The 18,060-nt window shown below is 42.6% G+C and overlaps 1 protein-coding gene across 5 annotated transcripts in view; it reads right to left on the bottom strand.

Moving 5' to 3' along the window:
• Positions 1 to 800: 800 nt before the first annotated feature.
• Positions 801 to 18,060, bottom strand: part of FBXW11 (F-box and WD repeat domain containing 11) — a 126,137-nt gene continuing 108,877 nt past the window's right edge. For all 5 annotated transcript variants that reach the window (XM_065905133.1, XM_065905134.1, XM_065905135.1 and 2 more), the window contains 6 exons: positions 16,793 to 17,042; positions 13,836 to 13,954; positions 12,031 to 12,141; positions 11,112 to 11,190; positions 9,864 to 10,049; positions 801 to 3,241 (listed from right to left, as the gene is read on the bottom strand). In XM_065905133.1, the coding sequence (XP_065761205.1) occupies positions 9,888 to 10,049; positions 11,112 to 11,190; positions 12,031 to 12,141; positions 13,836 to 13,954; positions 16,793 to 17,042 (721 nt within the window). In that variant the 3' untranslated portion in view covers positions 801 to 3,241; positions 9,864 to 9,887. The remainder of the gene's footprint in view (positions 3,242 to 9,863; positions 10,050 to 11,111; positions 11,191 to 12,030; positions 12,142 to 13,835; positions 13,955 to 16,792; positions 17,043 to 18,060) is intronic.

The following is an 18,060-nucleotide window of genomic DNA, read 5'->3' as shown; positions in this document are numbered from 1 at the left end:
GGGTCGCCTAAGAGTCAGACATGACTTAGCGACTAAACCACAATAATCATGTGTACTACCTATTCTTAAAAAAACTTTTACAAGAAAAATGAGTGGGAGCAAAGCTGTGTAGAATTACTCTAATTTCATCTCAAAAAAGTCCACATAAACAACTGAGCTGACTAAAGGCTGGTGCGAATCTAGTTATCAGGAAAACTCTGCAACTACTCAGGACTTCTGAATAGAATCCTGAAGATACTAACTATACTCCTTCTGCTTTAGTCCTCAGTCATGTGTCCATCTGTCGAAAGGAAAGACAATTTCATGTCCCTTAAAGGGCTGCAACTTAACTGTACATGCCCCCCAACCCCCTGGACTCAGAGGATCCACTCCCACTCTGAGCCCTTGAACACATTTAAGGGACCGTTTTCACAGTAACTTTTGAAGCAATTGAGCACTTGTAGGAAGCAAATTAGCTGGGGAGGAGATCTGAACCAGCCTCCAGTTCCTGAGGTTAAAGTCAGCTTCTAGGAAAAGGTCCCTGGGCAGGGACAGGCGTTATCTCATACCACTTCTCACAGGCCAAAAAAGAGTACTTTGCCTTCAACCTCTTGGTACAGAGCAGATGTTTCTTTCTCTTTTTTGTTTTTAATCTACAAGCTTTAATTGTATGTCACTGAATTACTAACAGCATGTTAACAGGGTTTTTTTTTGGGGGGGGGGCAGGAATTTCTTAACAGAACATCACAGTATTGCAACACTTTATTAGAACAGTATTGGCTTTGAATTAGTAGCTGAAATAACAACTGCATGAAGCCAGATCAGGTGTACTGCATGATACTCATACTTGATTTATTGACATTACTTAGCAATTTATTGGACAAAGGTCAAACTTTTTGTTTTTTATTAAGCACATTCCACAGTACAAAGCTGTCATGAATAATATCTGTACAATTTAACAGTTTTAATAGCTGTTCAGACACAAATTTATTTCAAACAGATAATTGGCAAACATAATTAATTACAAGTTAGAATTAGACTATCCCAGTGCTTTAAAACATTAATATAGCAGTAATTTACAGTTGCTCAATTATGGTTAGCAAAATAAAGTCCAGAGTACGGCTGGGAATTACTACTATAATCCCAGAAAGTCAGAATTCCTTGGGTGCCAAAGTCCCCTGCTATAATTTAGTAGGCACAATTCAAAGGTTGTGTGCATATTCAAAGGCCATGATCTCCCAAGGAACAGGAACTTCTATATTAAACATGCAAAACAACAGAAAGTCCATCCGTTCAGAAGCACTGCGTCCTCCCCGCCCCCGCCCCGGGCTCTCCTGCCCAGTCTGCTGTTGAAGCTGTCGGATGAAGAGCGGTCAGTGAAGACAACTCACATAACCACCCTCAGGCGCACACATCCACTGGATGAATGGAGATTTTTTTTTTTTACACTTTGAGACTTCTCAAAAACAGAAATTAACTTAATAACGTGTACGAGAGAAGGATGTTATTTTTTAAAAGGACAAAGGAAAACAAAAAAACCAACCAACCCAATAAGCAATCACAGAGACACACGTTGATCCCCACACCGTTCTTAATGCAAAAGGACAAAGCAGAGCCCGGGCACCTTCCCCTCCGGGGAGAGTGTGCTCTCACGGGAAGAGGTTAAGTTAACAGGAGGTTCTCATTGGTCCTTGAAAATGTTAGCGACCTTCCTTGATCTTTGGAAACAGTGGCAAAGGGCAAATCAAAACCTAATACTGGACAAGGGAAAAGGAGGGCCGACCGAACACCAACATCCTTTCCACGCGGGTCAGCGTGACGGTGCCATTCACACATTCCCGGCTGCGGTGCGCCTGGGAGCCAGGGGAGCTTGCTGGGGCCACGGCAGCAGGCACCAGGGAGGACAGGGATGGGGTTCGTGAGCCTAAGGCTTCACACCACCTGGGAGGACCCTTCCACTCAAGGCGGGCCCCTGAACCAGCCTGACCTGGAACCTGGGCTCCAACACACGAATGGGCCCTGCCACCAACCTGATTGGGGCAGGACGCACAAATGCCGGAGGCGGGACAGTCAGTAAGTGGGGCTGTCTCGCCCTTCCCTTCCCACGGTTAGTAACACACAGAGCGTGACCTGGGATGAGAAATCAGACGAGTGCCGTGAGAAGTAACCACAAATATGGAGTACTGACGAGGAAAAGAACAACAAAAACATTTACGGTACCTCTCTTATTATATATACTGCACAACAAACAAAACATTTCATGTTAAACGTCAGAAATTACATCTTCAAACAAGATTCCCATTGAAACACACACACACTCCCACACGCACAAGGACAGTGACAAAATAAAGACACCGTATGAATACTGCAGGAAGGGTCCTGGTCATCCACGTCGACCTGGGAGCGGGTTCCGAGCCCAGCCCATGGCTAACTGCGAACGCACTGTGTGTTAGTGTCTCAGGCACGGGGCCCTGACTCGAGCAACCTTGAGGTTAAACTGTTATGTACATTATATCTACATGCGGACACAGTATTTTAAATTAGGAGGCAAGCACACATGTGAAGGTGTTACTCTACTGAATATCAGGAGATGGTGGCGGGTACAGAGAACAGTTAACAGAAGAAAAGGAGCTATATCACCTGTTGGGAGAGAATATAACCTGGCTTATAGTTCTTTAAATTAAAAGAAATTGGTACAGAAAGGAAGTATATTCCAAAAAAATATTACTCAATCAATCCAGAGAAATGTTTCCATTGTCCAACATGTTCCTAATACAAGTCAGAATTCATCATGACTTGGACAGTCAAAAGGAGAATGCTAACTTCTGAAAATGAAAGCCCTGGACATTCTGGGTAGGTGTTTGGCACCCAAAATTTCACTGAAGAATGCTGTTTCTTAATATCAGACCAAAGTGCAAAGCAATATAAATTAGAGGCCAAGTCTTCTCTTGACGGTCGATTTACTTCTGCAAAACAGACTTTACGTTCCTCTCATATGAACAATTTACATTTGAAGCGTTAGATTTGTTTTCACTGGTAGGGGGAGGAAGTGGGCTTCTGTACTACTGAAAGTCGGTGAGGCTAAGGTATCCTTCTCAAAGCAGAGGCCGGAATCGGAGGTGAGAAATATCGGTACTTGAAGAGTTAGGCTGCTTTGCATCTACCCAGCGTCTAGAACCAATTCCAGCTTCTTAACTCAGCTGTGAAGAACTCCCTTAGGCATTTGGTAGCCGCATAGCCAGTAGTTCAAGACTAGGAAACCCTGAAAAAAACAGAAACAAACAAACAAAACCAAGGGAGCATGGATGGATATTCTGGTTGGATGTGGAGATATGTATCACAGCCTGTTCATCTCCACAATGACACGCGCACTGCTGTGCACACCTTAACACTGACAGTCAAATAACCAGCATCAGAACAGAAGCTGCAGACCGCTGTGAGCGTACTGTGTACCAGGGATCACATTTACTTAAACCTCACGACAAACTTCTGAGGGAGCAACTCTTATACTCACTCAACGAATGAGAGAACTGAGGCTCAGAAACATTATTTAGTTTAAAGCATTAGCCCCTAAATCCTGGGATAAACCATGATGGAAAAGAATATGTAAAAATAACATATTTATGTGCATAACTCAGTCACTTTGCTGCACAGCACAAATGAACACAACACTGCAAATAAACGAGACTTCAGGGGAAACAGCAGTAGCTTAAGTGACAGAGGGGACTCAGAGAGACGACTGGCCCCATACCCTATCGTCTTTCACACTGCTGCTGAAAGTCACGCGTGTAATATATGCTTAAAGTGACACTGTGTAATTAGCATCATCTTAAATTTATGCCACCTCTCTTATGACAGACCAAGAGCCTTTATCTGTCACTGTAAAACAAAAAATATGTAAAAGCTAGTAAATAAAGTATTCCTTCTTAAAAAAAAAAAAAAAAAAAAATTGGCTGTGCTGGGATCTCAGCTGCAGCATGCAGGATCTAGTTCCCCAACCCGGGATTGAACCCAGGCCCCCTGCATTGGCAGTGTGGAGTCTTAACCACTGGATCACCAAGGAAGTAACTCAAGTATTCATTTTAAATAGAATGCTAATAGTCAGGAATTACTTCTTTTTGAAATAAATCGTTTATAAAAGGAAAATACAATGCAGAGGGGGAGACAACTGAATGTTCTATATTGTTTTTGACCATGAACGTGAGTGAGCTACCCAGGTGGCGCTAGTGATAAAGAACCTGCCTGCCATTGCAGGAGATGTATGAGACATGGGTTCAGTCCCTGAGCTGGGAGGATTCCCTGGAGGAGGAAATGGCAACCCACTCCAGTATTCTTGCCTGGAGATTCCCATGGACGGAGCAGCCTGGCGGGCTACAGTCCAAGGGGTCGCAAAGAGTTGGACATGACTGAATCAACTTAGCACGCGTGACCTTGAGTGAGGAACATATTTTAATCAAAATCTCTACATTCACCCATGTATATAAACACACACACACACTCCTAGGCAGAACATTCATGAAACAATACTTATCATTACTATGAACAATGCAGGTTGACACTTAATATTCCTACATTTCACCCAAAGTCAAAATCCAGTGAAATGATTTCACAACCACTAATAAGTTACAATCCTTTCCAAACACTGCATTAAACCATTGGCCTGGAAGATCTAAGTCACCTTTAGGTCTAAAACTCTATGGCGTAAAAAAGACAGAAAGAAAGAGAAAGGGGTGGGGGTTGTTTTTTAAAGTTTCTGACCTGTTTTTAAAGCTTATATACTATTTAGAGGCAATTTTCCTAAAAGGTTGGTAATTTTCACTAAGACCAAGAATCCTAACAAGTCTCTCAATGAATTCAAGACAGATTCAACTTCATCTGCCACTATTTTCCCATGAAGGATATGAAGAGTACTTGAATTATTTAAAAAATATTAACACTCAGAGATGAGAAGTCAGTACTCTCAAATGCTACTAGTGGGAATTTCAACAGATGTAACTCTTCTGCAGGGTAACTCTAAGTATCAAAAGTCTTAAATATCATACCTTTCAACCTAGACACTGCAGACATTTCTAAAATTCTATCCAAAGGTAATAAAGGGTTGGGCACAGACTAAGCTGAAAGAATCATGGCAATGTGTTTTATAATAGCTAAAAGCTGGGAGGAAAATGTAAATATAACAATAGGGCCATATCCAAACAATCCTATTTTACTTTGCCATTAGGAACAATAATTTAGATAAACAGTGACCTTGCTAACAGGCAATAATTTCACAATAAGGGGGCGGGGAGGGGGGAGAAGCACAGTTATCAACCACAATTTTTAAAAGCCTGAAAGGCTACATACAAAGGAGTTAATAATAGCAAACCAAGGAATTTATTCTCTTCTTTTGGCTTACTGACTTTTACTAATTTTCAAATAATGATCCCATATTGTCTTCTAATAAAAAAGAGAGCTACTGTATACATATAGCTCTTAGAAGTCAGTAAATTTTTTAAAAAATGACTCGGCAAATAAATCTACTGCTTAATTTACTGACAGAGAAATACTCTTACCTTAAATTTTAGGGGTAAATATCTTACTGCAAGGTTAAATCATCATTATGGTAGTGCTTCTTATTATGCATAAATCATACAGTATCACATGGTAATAATTTTTTCTTGTTACAATAAATGAAAAGAACTTGGAAAAGAGCAATAAAATTTATAAAGTTGACTGCCAAAGTTGTCAAAAGTAGTTCACTTTGAAGAGACAAACACATTTGAGGTTTCAATGCTTGTGCTGCTTAAAAAGCAGATAAGATTTTTCCACTGATTTGTAACTGTGGATCACAACAACGCAATTGTTCTTAGGCTCCCAAAAAGGGGGTGAGAGCAGGGACTGGAAGAAGTAACACCAGTTTTCTTTCCACCAGAGCCAATGAGAGAGATAGCCCTGGTGATCATTATTTCATCTCTCAATCAAAGGAACCATGTTTCAGGGCAGTTTCACAAAGTCTATAAAAGTTGTCCAATTTGTGAAAGTTTACTATTGCTCTATAATTCATCTATCAAATATGCCAGAGGGGGTTGAAAACACACTATAGACGTCTTAGGTTTCATCATGTGCTTCTCTACTAGAGTGGCACATTTCAAAACTACCAAAGAGATACATTTAAGTGGCTGTATGATTCACCTACTCCTCTGATCCCATCCATTTCAGGTCGGTCACAGTTGGAGTTGTCCATGTTCTGTTTTACGCGTATCTCCAATATAGGAAAAATAAAAGCAGAGGCATTGGGATACAACAAAAGCAATGCAGAGAGAGAAATGGATAGCTTAGAATGGAAGTTCAAAATGGAATCAACTTAACAAAAGATGTGCAAGACCTCAACACTAAAAACTGCCAAGACACTGCTTAAGAGAAACCGAAGAAGATTTAAATCATCAAGAGATACACCGGGTTTACGGATTGGAAGACTCAACATTTGTTAAAGATGGAAGTTCTCCCCAAATGATCTTTAGACTCAATGCGGTTCTGATCATAATCCCATAATCTTCATAGAATTTGACTATTTCATTCAAAAATGAGTATGAAAACCAAAAGGACCTAAAAGAATCAAAACAATGTTTTTAAAGTTGACTTATTATACAGTGTGGTATTGGCAAAAGGATAGCCATAGATCATAGAACAGAACAGAGGCCAGAAAAACAACTACAAACAAGTGGGGAATTGATTTTTTGACAGAGTACTAAAGCAATTCAATGGGAAGAGGATAGTCTTTTAATCCAATAGAGCTGCGATGGCTGTAAACAAAACAAGAACAATGATATTCTTACCTCACACTATATACAAAAATTAACTCTAAATAGATCAAAGACCAAAATGTAAAGGCTAAGCTCTTACAATGATGTTGGTCCAAACATGGTAGTCACTAGCTACATGTATAGCTGTTTTAAGTTTAAAATGAAGTATAATTAAATATAATTAAAAATCCAATTCAATTTAAATGTAATTAAAAATTCAGTTCCTAAATCAAACTGGACACATTTCACAAGCTTAATAGCTACATATGGCTCATGACTACCAAAGTGGACGGTGCAACTGTAGAAAACCGAAATGAACCTAGTGAAAGAAAGGTCAGTGTTTGCTAAGGCTACAGTGGGATCACGTTCTGACTGGAGGACACAAGGGAACTTCTGGGGGTGGTAGAAATGTTCTTATCTGGATTATGGAGGAAGCTGCAGGGGTGTGTAAATTTGTCACACAGTATACTTTGAGTGGGTACAATCTGTTTTATAAAAACCACACCTCAATAAAATTGATTCAAAAACAAAAATGGAGCTTAGCAAAGGGAAAGGGAAAGGGCAGAGGGAGATGTGTACACCTAGGTACCCATGTATATGAAGAATATATCTAGTACTTTGACTATGCTAGTTTGGACAATTTATTCCAGTGTCTTCTGAGTTATTTTTTTTGTGTTTGCGGAAGGTCCCTGTATGAATACACTGCAGTTTCTTAGGCACACTCACTTGTCTATGGTCAGATTCTGGTTGGCTGAGGAGAGAGAGCACAGAGATGTCATGCTGGCCCCAGGAGTCACTCGCGCTCACGCTCACAGTGCGCTCTGTTAGACCCTGGGGCTCCAGAACAAAAGGAGCGCCACAGCCTTGTACGAGACAGGCCTGCACACCATTTCAACACCAAAGAATAAACCAGGTCAGATCAGGCAAAGAGAGAAGGGGGGGCGCTGGTCTCTACAAAGCCCTGACAACGCGAGCAAGGGGAGCAAGGGGCCAGAGCTCTGAGGAATAAAGAGGGAAACGAACAGAATTCAGTCTGGTTGGAGCACTGGGTTTTGGGGAGGGAAGAATGAGAGGCTGGGGTGGGGGAGGGTAGAGAGGACAGACGGTGAGAGCTAGAGGGTCAAAGTCCTGGTAGCTAGTCCTAGCTAAGCCTTGTTCCTGGAGACAACAGTGAGCTAGTGAAGGGCAGGGGCAGGGCTAAGACAACCACAGTTGGTAGCAGGATCGAGGGTGGGCTGAAGAGGGAGAAGAAAAGCCCAGGAAGGAAGGAGGAAACCAGTTTTCATTTGGGTCCATTCCTCCTTCCTCATGTATTTCTTTGACTTTGGGGGAAGGAAGGCTGAGGCAGGGATGAGCAAGCATTCAAGAGATCCTTGCCTTCTTCCTCTGTAATTTCCTATAATTTAATAAATGTAAAAAGTGTGGCATGTGAATTTCTCAACTGACTTGTAAAGAATCTACCCAGACAGAAAGCAGCAAGGGAGGCGGCCATTATCACGAGAGACAGCATGAACACACTTGAGACCAGCAACAGCAATGATGTCTGGGACTGAAGGGTCACTCCTGTGGCTCAGCTCCTAGAAACAAGGAGGCGCAGCCAACCCGCGGTGGCGCTGAGTCCTCCTGGGCCCACACGGCGTCCCGTCATCCTTCCGACTGACCGGCAGTACTCCAGCCAGGCACCGCTGCTCAAACTGAGCTGGCATGAAGAAAAACACTGGCCATTCCTGATGCAGACCCTTGGCCTATCACTAATAGATGGAACGGGGCAAGACCAGAGGTCAGCGCACTTTTCTTAAAGGGTCAGCGTGTGTACAGATTTTAGACGCTGTCAGCCGCATGGTCTCTGCTGCAAGTACTGCTCAACTCTGCCGCTGAAGCAGGAAAAACGCCACAGACAACAGCAGTGGCTGGGGTGGGAGAGCGCAGAGCGGACAGAGGCTAAGAGCTAGATGCACAGACACAGACATGACTGTTTCCAATAAAACTATTTATGGGCACTGGAATTTGAATTTTATATAATTTTCACATGTCTTAAAATAATACTGTTTCAAAATACTATTCTTAAACTGCTGTGGTAAGGATAGAGAAGATTGGGCAGAGGGTCAAATCTGGCCTGCTGTAGTTTGTTGACCCTTGAATAAGTTAAACTTCCTGGAGCAGAAATAAGGAGCATTTGAAAAGATGTCAACTTAGTGATCTATAAACCAGTGATTCCGTATCTTTTCACCAACAAATGTCACAATTCTACACATGGACTTTCTTTACATTTCTAGTATTCAATTAATAGGAAAATATACAATGATGGAAAGCTACTAAGCACTAAGTAATGTACATAAATATGAATTTTATTAAGTCTTTACATATGTGGTAGTACAATATGCACAACAGTATTTCTTCAATCTACAAAGTTTAGTGTGCACAGAATGCACAGGCCTCCTTGCAGAATTCTCAGCTGGGATTACTGCACCAGATGAACATGATCATCAGTTCCAAGAACACAGCCAAGGAAGGCCTCTCATCCTCTATTAACGGATAACCTTGGTAATCAAAACATGCCATCATCCATGGTTAGAATGGCTCTAAGACTGCTGGTAACCAGGGCAAAGAACACTCCAGGGTACCTGCTGAGTCTCATGGATAAAAAGTGAGTTTTAGGGGCTCCCTCAACAAACACCCTTCTTTGACTCCTCCTTCAGGGAATAGCAGTGGTGGGTGGACTGTAATAGGGGGAAGGAAAGGTAGTTTTAAGAGTCTGATTGATGGTGATTTTTTTTTAACATAGAACTGAAAGACAGGAAAGAAAAGAGAAAAAGAAGATCCTTATATTGCAAAACAGACTGGGGGGTTTTTACTGGTATTAAATTGGTATGACCTGGGAAAACAGTTTTAAAAACAGGAACCATAGTTTCTGGCACGAAAACCCACAATAATGGGGATTCTGATTCAGACCTTATTTTGATGTGACCATAAAGATCTAGCCTTATACTAGAACTCTGCAAAACTGATGCCTCTAAAAAAGACTAATCACCTTGGTTCCTATTACTTCCTCAAAAGGAAGGTGGACTCAATCAGCCAAGTTAAAAGTGGGGAAGTACTCACCTGAAATGGGTAAAGTGCAGACTGTTATCTGGAGATGTAAGTGTATGTTCTGGAGGGAGAACGGGTCTCATTCTGGGCACTGGGAGGCACATTTAAGAAATCCCAAATCAAAATCGTGTCATCGTGTGAGCTGCTGATGATCTGAAATTCATCAAACTGTAGCCGAAACACACGTCCAGAATGTTCCTGGGAAACATATCAGCTTGATGAATAAAACGAGGCCTTGACAATCCCGCCCATCTCATTACCAGGGAGCTGGCGCAGGCTAAAAATACAGCTCCTTATCCAGGTTTACTATGTAAGTCTCCAGAGCTTACTGAGCTTTGTCCTTCACCCTAGGAACACATATTCTGCTTCTATTTCAGGGGTTTTCTTTAACTTTGTATTCTAGCTTCTGGCCCATTAATATGTCAAAGAAGAAAAACTGCGTGACTGTCTCACAAAGAGTCTTAAAAAGGTAAGCAACAATATTTAATACCTATTCTTGATACACTGTAAAAGCTACGCCCAGAAGGATAGTATTTTTAACATGACCAAACATACCTATCTCAAACCACAGCCAACATCGAAATTAATGGTGAAATATCAGAAGTATTCCTATTAATATCAAGAAAGAAACAAGAATGGCCCTGACTAATGTTCTGCATATTCTAGTCAATTCAAGAAGGGAAGAAATAGAAGGTAAAACTATTAAAAATAAGAAAAAATCAATCCATATTTTCAGACAACTGTCTCCTCAAAAATACAACAAAAGCAAACAGATTATTAGAAATAATGTGCTTGGTGAAGTAAGCTTGCTAATGAGCTTGCTAAAATAAAATTAACATATAAAAACAAGTATTCCTGTATGCCAGCAATAATGCCTAGAATACAGATTGAGGGGAAAGTTCACCATAACATACAAAACGTGCTGTGTTGTAAAACACAACCCTGCCACAGACACTCATATTAGGAAATCTCTCAAACCTGCAGACAGGAAATACTTCACGCTCCAGGAGGAAACCAGTCCATCTACAAATGAGGAGACCTGCTTTCATATTTTAAGCTGTGTTAACACTCCCGAGGAAAGAGCTCACAGTAACATGAATGTAAAACAGTTTCTGGTTTTGACCAAACTAATGGAAGAGTCCACTTCTCAGAAGGAACGCTGTGAGATGCAGAAGCTTTCCCGTGAAGGGCTCAGGGAGGTCTATCTGCAGGCCAACTGCCAACACAGGGAAGCACTCCCCATTTCAACAAATCACGTACCACCAATGTGCGCAGACACAGCGTGCTTGCTGGGGCTCGGGGGTCGAGGGCAGCTTGCAAGTCCCAAACTTTGATTTTCCTAGAAAGGAGGGTGAGATCACAATGAGTGGGAACGTTAACGTTTTACACACTGTCAGGCATTTCCTTGACAGAATGGAGAGCATCTGAACTGCCTACTTTAAAAGCTACTGGGGAACCTACTGATGTTTTGACAAGGTATTTAAACCAATTACACTTGATTTGGAAGAAATAAGGACCTATACATTCTCAGAATTGCTGAAATGGTGAAGAAATATTATTTGAGGGGATACAAGAAAACAACTTCATGTTATCTAAATTCAATTCCTGACTTGATAATCTGTGTCACCAAATTCATTCACCAGGGGACTCTGTAGGGCTGAGTAGGTGCCACTGACAGAAACTAGGGCCCTCGGTGAAATTCCAAGGATACCTTTCTTCAAACTAAGCAAAAGCTGAAAGTTAATAATAGGAGTATGAACAGACCAACTAACTCAGTGAAGTATATATAAGGTCATCTTGAAAGGTTTATGGTTGTCATTTGCTCATTTTAAAAGTCATGAGGCTTTTTAAAGAGGATGTGTTCAATCTACCAAAAGAGGAAAAGAAATTTATCATTGAACTCACCATACACACACAAAAAAGCCTGGTTTAATTGAGGGCTGGGACAAGGAGCTGAATTCCTGCACAGCCTAAGCTACTCCCTTCAGATTATGATAATGGTTAAAAGCGTAAGTATAGTTCATCCTTCTGGGCCTGAGTGTTCCCACACATCAAGGGGTGTCACACCCGCCATCCACCATTACGTAGGAAATACTAACACCCAGCACGCGGCCCGGTAATACGTGGCTGCTTCTTCATATAGTTACGGCTGTGCCATATGAAAATCTGAAACACATACCCATCATAGGCCCCACTGACAATCCTCTTGTTATCAAACCGGATGCATCGGACCAATTCTTCATGTCCCTCGAGGACTCTTAAACAGGCGCCACATTCAATATCCCACAGCCTTCAGAGGAAAACAGAGCTCCGTGAGTCAGCTTCCCACACATGACCACACTAGCCACGCCATCTTCACTATCTTGGGATCCCTTATTTCTGCTTCACTCCTAGTCCACGTTACACACATTCAAACATACATGTGTGTATCTTACTCGCGGATTTTTTAAGAACTTAGGAAGAAGGCTTACTTTTCAATGTATTTCATTTTATATAGTTTGAAACTTTTAAAAATAATGTTGTTATTATTTAAATAAGACCAACAAACAAGAAATTTCAATTATATTTAGTTCCTAGGCATTCTAGTAAAGTCTGAATTGATGAAACCAAGCAGTCAAATGATCTGGGAAGGACTTTTCTAGGGGAGATGGGGACTGTAGGCTGTAAAGAGGAAAAAACATATGTGTGTAGGGGAGATGAGGGGGACGGTCCAGGAGGTGAGGCTTCCAAACCCGGCTCCTGGAGCCTGGGGGCCACGAGGCCCACTGTGACCAGGCTCAGTGGGTCAGCCGGCAGTCTCCCCTCCTGATGAGCTCAGGGACAGCCCCTTCCCACGACAGGTACAGACTGCATCCGCGGGCTACCCAGGGCACAGTGGGTACCTCTCAGTAGGTATATGCAGTGTCTTAGAAATCAGAACCCATTGACTACATACAGCCCTTTTCTCTGTATACGATTTACGTAACAATTCTGCAAATAGAGGTTTTCTTAATATTATCATGGATATATCCACATTATTTGCAAAGAAGAAATCACAGTAAACCAATCTGCACAAACAAAGCTGGCAAATCTATACTGATGTTTTCTTAGCCTCCAGTAGTAGAGCCCAGTAGCTCTTGTCACACATCCAATGACTATTCTATCCTAAGCAACAGCTCTCAACAATCAGGGAGGGTGGCTTCCTAATGTACCATGAAGACAGCCAGTCAGCACTGCCCCTGTGACTCCAGAGGTTCCCTTCCATAAACTAGACAGCAATGCACATTATTGTTTTGCAAAAGCTAAGAGATTCCAATGAGGAAGTTAAGGATTGCTTATTGTTGAAATATTACATAATGCAAAGCACAGAGAATGCAACAGAACCAAGATTAAAATTCTCAACGGACTTTTATGATATCTTCACACTTAAAGTGGTAAAGAAAACTCTTGGCAGTTATAGCTATATTGTGTCTGCTTTCATTCTTTTTTTAAAAAAATAATCTTGAACCGAATCCTTATTTTGCTCAAACAGCCAATTTGTTTATAAAAGTTACTAGCAGATGTTGGGATGGTGGAAAAAAGACCTGGGAAAATTAAGTAGATATTTGAGGAAAGTTTTTCATACAACAAAAAGTATTTAAGGATAGGCATATTTATTAGAAAGCAGGAACAAGGAGTGTTGGGGAGAAAGGCCGGAGCTCACAGGTGAGGGAAGCAGAGCATCAGACGGGAGCATCCTCTGTTCTGAGGCATCTGGGTAGTAAGGGATTCTGGGTGGAGGTGAGGTTGTAAGACCCTGTGCACTGGGGGAATCTTGCAGGAGCACCCAGGACATACACAACTCACCCACTTTAGTATGCAGAGCCAGACATACACAGAAGTACCTAAAGCTTTGCTTATCTGAAGCAGCCCCCCAACGCAAGTCTTTAGGGCATTAGGACTGAGAGAGAAGTCACCACGAGGGCGACAGTGACCCACCACGTCGGCACACCCACTCCCACCCACCTTATGGTGTTGTCCGATGATCCGCTGACAACCAGACGATCCCTGTACTGGAGACAGGCAATGCCTCGCTTGTGCCCATTCAGAGTGCGAACAAATTCACAGGTGCTCGTGCTCCATACCTGTAAGACAATTAGCAACGCTTTTAACAATGAATGCAGAAAAGTTCTCCCACAAGATACCTTAAAACAAAGTCAGAACTTCTAAGAATGACCAAAATACTTGATTAGGAAATATGCTGGGGAGGTTGGGAAACAGATTGGACAGCATAACATTTTCTTAGCTGTGGAGTGTTAAAACTGGAATGAGGGAGCTGTGAAGTCTCGAAACCTTGAGATCTTCACAAAGAGAACTTCTCCTGGAGGGTTCCAACATTCACTTGCCTACAGCGAAGGGTCTGGGCCAGATTTCACGTTTTTACGCCAGCTGACATGTCAAACCCAATGTAACTGATGCGAGAAGGCTTCACCTCTCACATCCTCCTCTTCCCCAGCACGGTTTCTCACACAGCTCCATTTGTTTTGACACACCACCCCCAATATTATGTATGAGGGATAAATAATCCCCCCTTTGTGAAGCTGTCTGCAAGACTCAGATGTCCACAAACACACTTCACAGAGGCCAAATGAGACACAAAGCAACCCGTGTGCCCTGAATTATTTCATTAGCTGCATTTGCAGTTGAATGGGATGAGTAGATATCCAGAGGCAAAAGGGTGAAGTTGTATCCCCACGTCACACTGTATAAAAAATTTACTTCAACATGGACCAAGGACCTAAATGAAGGAACTGGAACTATAACCCTCAGAAGAAAACATAAAAGTAAACCCCTGTGACCTTGTATTAGGCAACTTCTTCTCAGATATGACAGTAAAAGTACAAGTAACAACAACAACAAAAAACTGGCAAACCGAACTTCATCAAAGTTAAAATTATTTGTGTTTCAAAGGACACTATCAAGAAAGTGAAAACATGGGCTTCCCTGTTTTCACTTTCTGCCAGTGGTTAAGAATCCACCTTGCAATGCAAGGGACACCACCCTGATCCTGGGTTAAGGCAGATCCCACATGCCACGGAGCAACAAAGCCCGTGCGCCAGAGCCTGAGCTCTGCAACAAGAGAAGCACCACAGTAAGAAGCCCGTGCAGCGCAACAAAAAGTAGCCTCTGCTCATTGCAACTGGAGAAACTCCACGCGCAGCAGCAAAGACTGCCCCACAGCCAGAAAATAAAATAAATTTTAAAATGTTAAACCTTATCTGATAAGGGACTTGTAACCAGAATATATAAAGAACTTTTGCAACTGAATAATAAAAAGACAAATAATCTAAGCTTTGAAATGAGCAAAAGATTTAAGTAGATGTTCCTTCAAAGACCTTATAAAAATGGTAAGTACATGAACAGATGCTCAACATCATCAGTCATTAGGAAAATGGAAAGCAAAGCTGCAGATAGAATACTACTAAACACCTTCTAGGATGGCTATAATAAAAAAGACAGACACACACACACAAGTGTTAGTGAGAATATGGAGAAATATCTGGGCTGATATTATTCAACATCTGTTTTATAATAGGGCCCAAACCCTCTTGGCTTGCAGACACTGGTCCTGCACAAATTGGTGTGATTGAGTGATGAGTGAGTTGCCACAAATCCTAGTTTTTCAGCTTCCAGGCTATCCAATCTGAAGTTTGATGCAATCTAGTCTTCATGTGTGGAGCTAGATACTAGAATGCTGGCCAGTATAGGTCATAAAAGGAAGGCTTCTGATGAAGTCATTTTGGAAAACAGTTTGACAGCTCCTCAAAATGTTCAACACAGAGTTACCATCCCAAGACAATTAAAAATATATGTACTTGCAAAAAATCTGTACACAAATATTTATGGCAGCATTATTTATAATACACAGAATGCATAAACAATCAAAATGTTCATGAACCAATGAATGAATAAACAAAATGTGGAACATCCACACACAGAATTTCATTTAGTCATCACAAGGAGTGAAATACTGATGCATGCTACAAAGTACATGGATGAACCTTGAAAATACTACACTCAGTGAAAGAGGCCAGACACAAAAAGCCACACGTAATACACGATTACATTTACCTTAAACATCTAAAATAGGCATATTTATAGACAGAAAGTACACTGCCAGGGATCAGAGGAAGAGAACAGGGGCTGAGTGCTAATAGGCATGAGGTTTTCATGGAGGGTGATGAAAATGTTCTGAAACTAGTGAGAGTCAAACACCACTATGAATATACTAAATCCCTGAATGGTATGCTTGAAAATGATAAATCTTACGGTATGTGAATTACATCTCAATAAGGCTGCTATAAGAAGGAAAGGAAAGCTAAACGCTTTAAAAGTTCACAAGGATACAGGAATCAGCAGTGCATTTACCATGTCTGATGGCTCACCCGGGACTACGACTGCGTATCACACGTCTGCCTCATACCACATACTGAAATCCTTGGAGGCAGGGACGTGTCTTGCCCAACACTGCATCTTCAGCATAGAGCCCAGGGTCGATGACATGTCAGGCTCTCAAGGTTAGGTGAATAAATCAAATTTCAGCTCTGCCACTGACTAGCTGTGCGCTGGTCTCCAGCCCAGTCCATCTATAAAACGTGGCTCAGTAAGAGTGCTAAGAGGGTAGTGTGGGCAGTGTCGGGAAGCACCTGGTACGTGACACGTCCCGCAGGGCGCTCTTCCCACGGACAGGTCATCAACAGTGACACACTTCTTTCCTGAGACAGAGGACTGCCCAGGACCCTCTCCTCAGACCTTGCCTGTGACTCTAGAAACAAAGGATGAGCACGCCCTGATGTCTCACGAGCACGAGTGGGGGAGAATCAAGATCCTGTCAGATGTGAGGTTGGTGTAAGCCACCTCGGCTCTCTCTGTGTGCTAGAAGGGGTGGGAATAAACAGAGTTCTGACTGTGGACACACTCACTTTGATGGTCCTGTCACCAGAGGCAGACACTATGTACTTATCGTCAAAGTCCACCACGTTGACAGCGGCCCGGTGGCCGACGAGCACGCGGCGCAGAGTGATGTCGGTGGCAGAGGCCATGTCCCACACGGCGATGGAGCGGTCCTTGGAGCAGGTCACCATCAGCCCGTTGCTGAAGCGTAGGTGGAGCACAGCCTCGTTGTGGTGGATCAGCGTGTTCAGAACTTCGCCTGTGTTCACATCCCAGACTCTAGGGAACAGAGGAGCACAACGCTTAATCACGGAAACGACAAGGAAAAGATGCCAGGGTCTGTGCTCTGCGGCCAGTGTCAGTGTTAAAATTAACAGCAGGCTGGGAAGTGTGGACTTCACATGTACCTGGCGACTGGGACCTGACACCATGCTTACAAGAAGCCCCCAGAAGCAATTTTCCTATCTGTGAAGAAACGTTCAGGTGGTTTCAAAAAGGTCAATTCTGCCCAGGTATTTAGGGATGGTTTTTGCAGGCTTGTGCTGGTGACAAAAAATGATTCAAGGAAGTGGGCTTTGCAATGAGCCCAAGATGACCGAGAAGATGGCTTGGTGGCTGGGTTCCAAGCATGAGGTTCTTTATGACCTTTGGCAAGCTTCTGAGGCTATTATTTATCCACTGCAAACTGGAGACTCTAAGTCATGGTGTCTCTTCAGTCACCACACCAATCTGTTTACCCGACCGCGGTATGGACAAAGTCAGCGTCTCCAGCTCCCTTAACCGTGAGGGACAGGGCTCTTAGGGGCAATCCATTCACGTCTAACTTTTCTATAACCCCAAACCCAGAGGGTACAAGTTTGTGTGGAGGAGAGAAGGAAGAGTCATGCTTCTGGGGCTGAGACATGATCTGTGTCTGCAGGCACAGCCTGGAGCCCCGAGTCAGGCAAAGGATATAGGCGTGCTGGCGACTATCTCTCTCTCTTAGGTGTGCCTGCAAAACAACCCTCTTCAAGTCTCTGACTCACCCTAGGAGAGGCATTTCCTTCCCTCCACAGGGCAGGCCTTTCTCAGCTACCAGCAGTCCAGCTGAGGCTGTACCGTATTATCTCTAGGCTCTGGTGAACTCAACACTACACCAAAACCCAAAACTATCTGGAGTGAAAAACGTCCTTGTCCCAGGGGTTTAGGAGTAGATCCAAGTAAGGTTTCCTTTCTACTCTCAACCCCAACCAGAGACCTCAGCTTCCCTTCTACTACAGAACACGGCCACTTCCGTCTTCATCACCCGGGCCCTGTG

The sequence above is a fragment of the Muntiacus reevesi genome, chromosome 14 (genome assembly GCF_963930625.1).
Source record: "Muntiacus reevesi chromosome 14, mMunRee1.1, whole genome shotgun sequence".
NCBI lineage: Eukaryota > Metazoa > Chordata > Mammalia > Artiodactyla > Cervidae > Muntiacus > Muntiacus reevesi.
The sequence above is the reverse complement of the archived record's forward strand: the minus strand, read 5'-3'. Positions and strand labels throughout refer to the sequence as shown.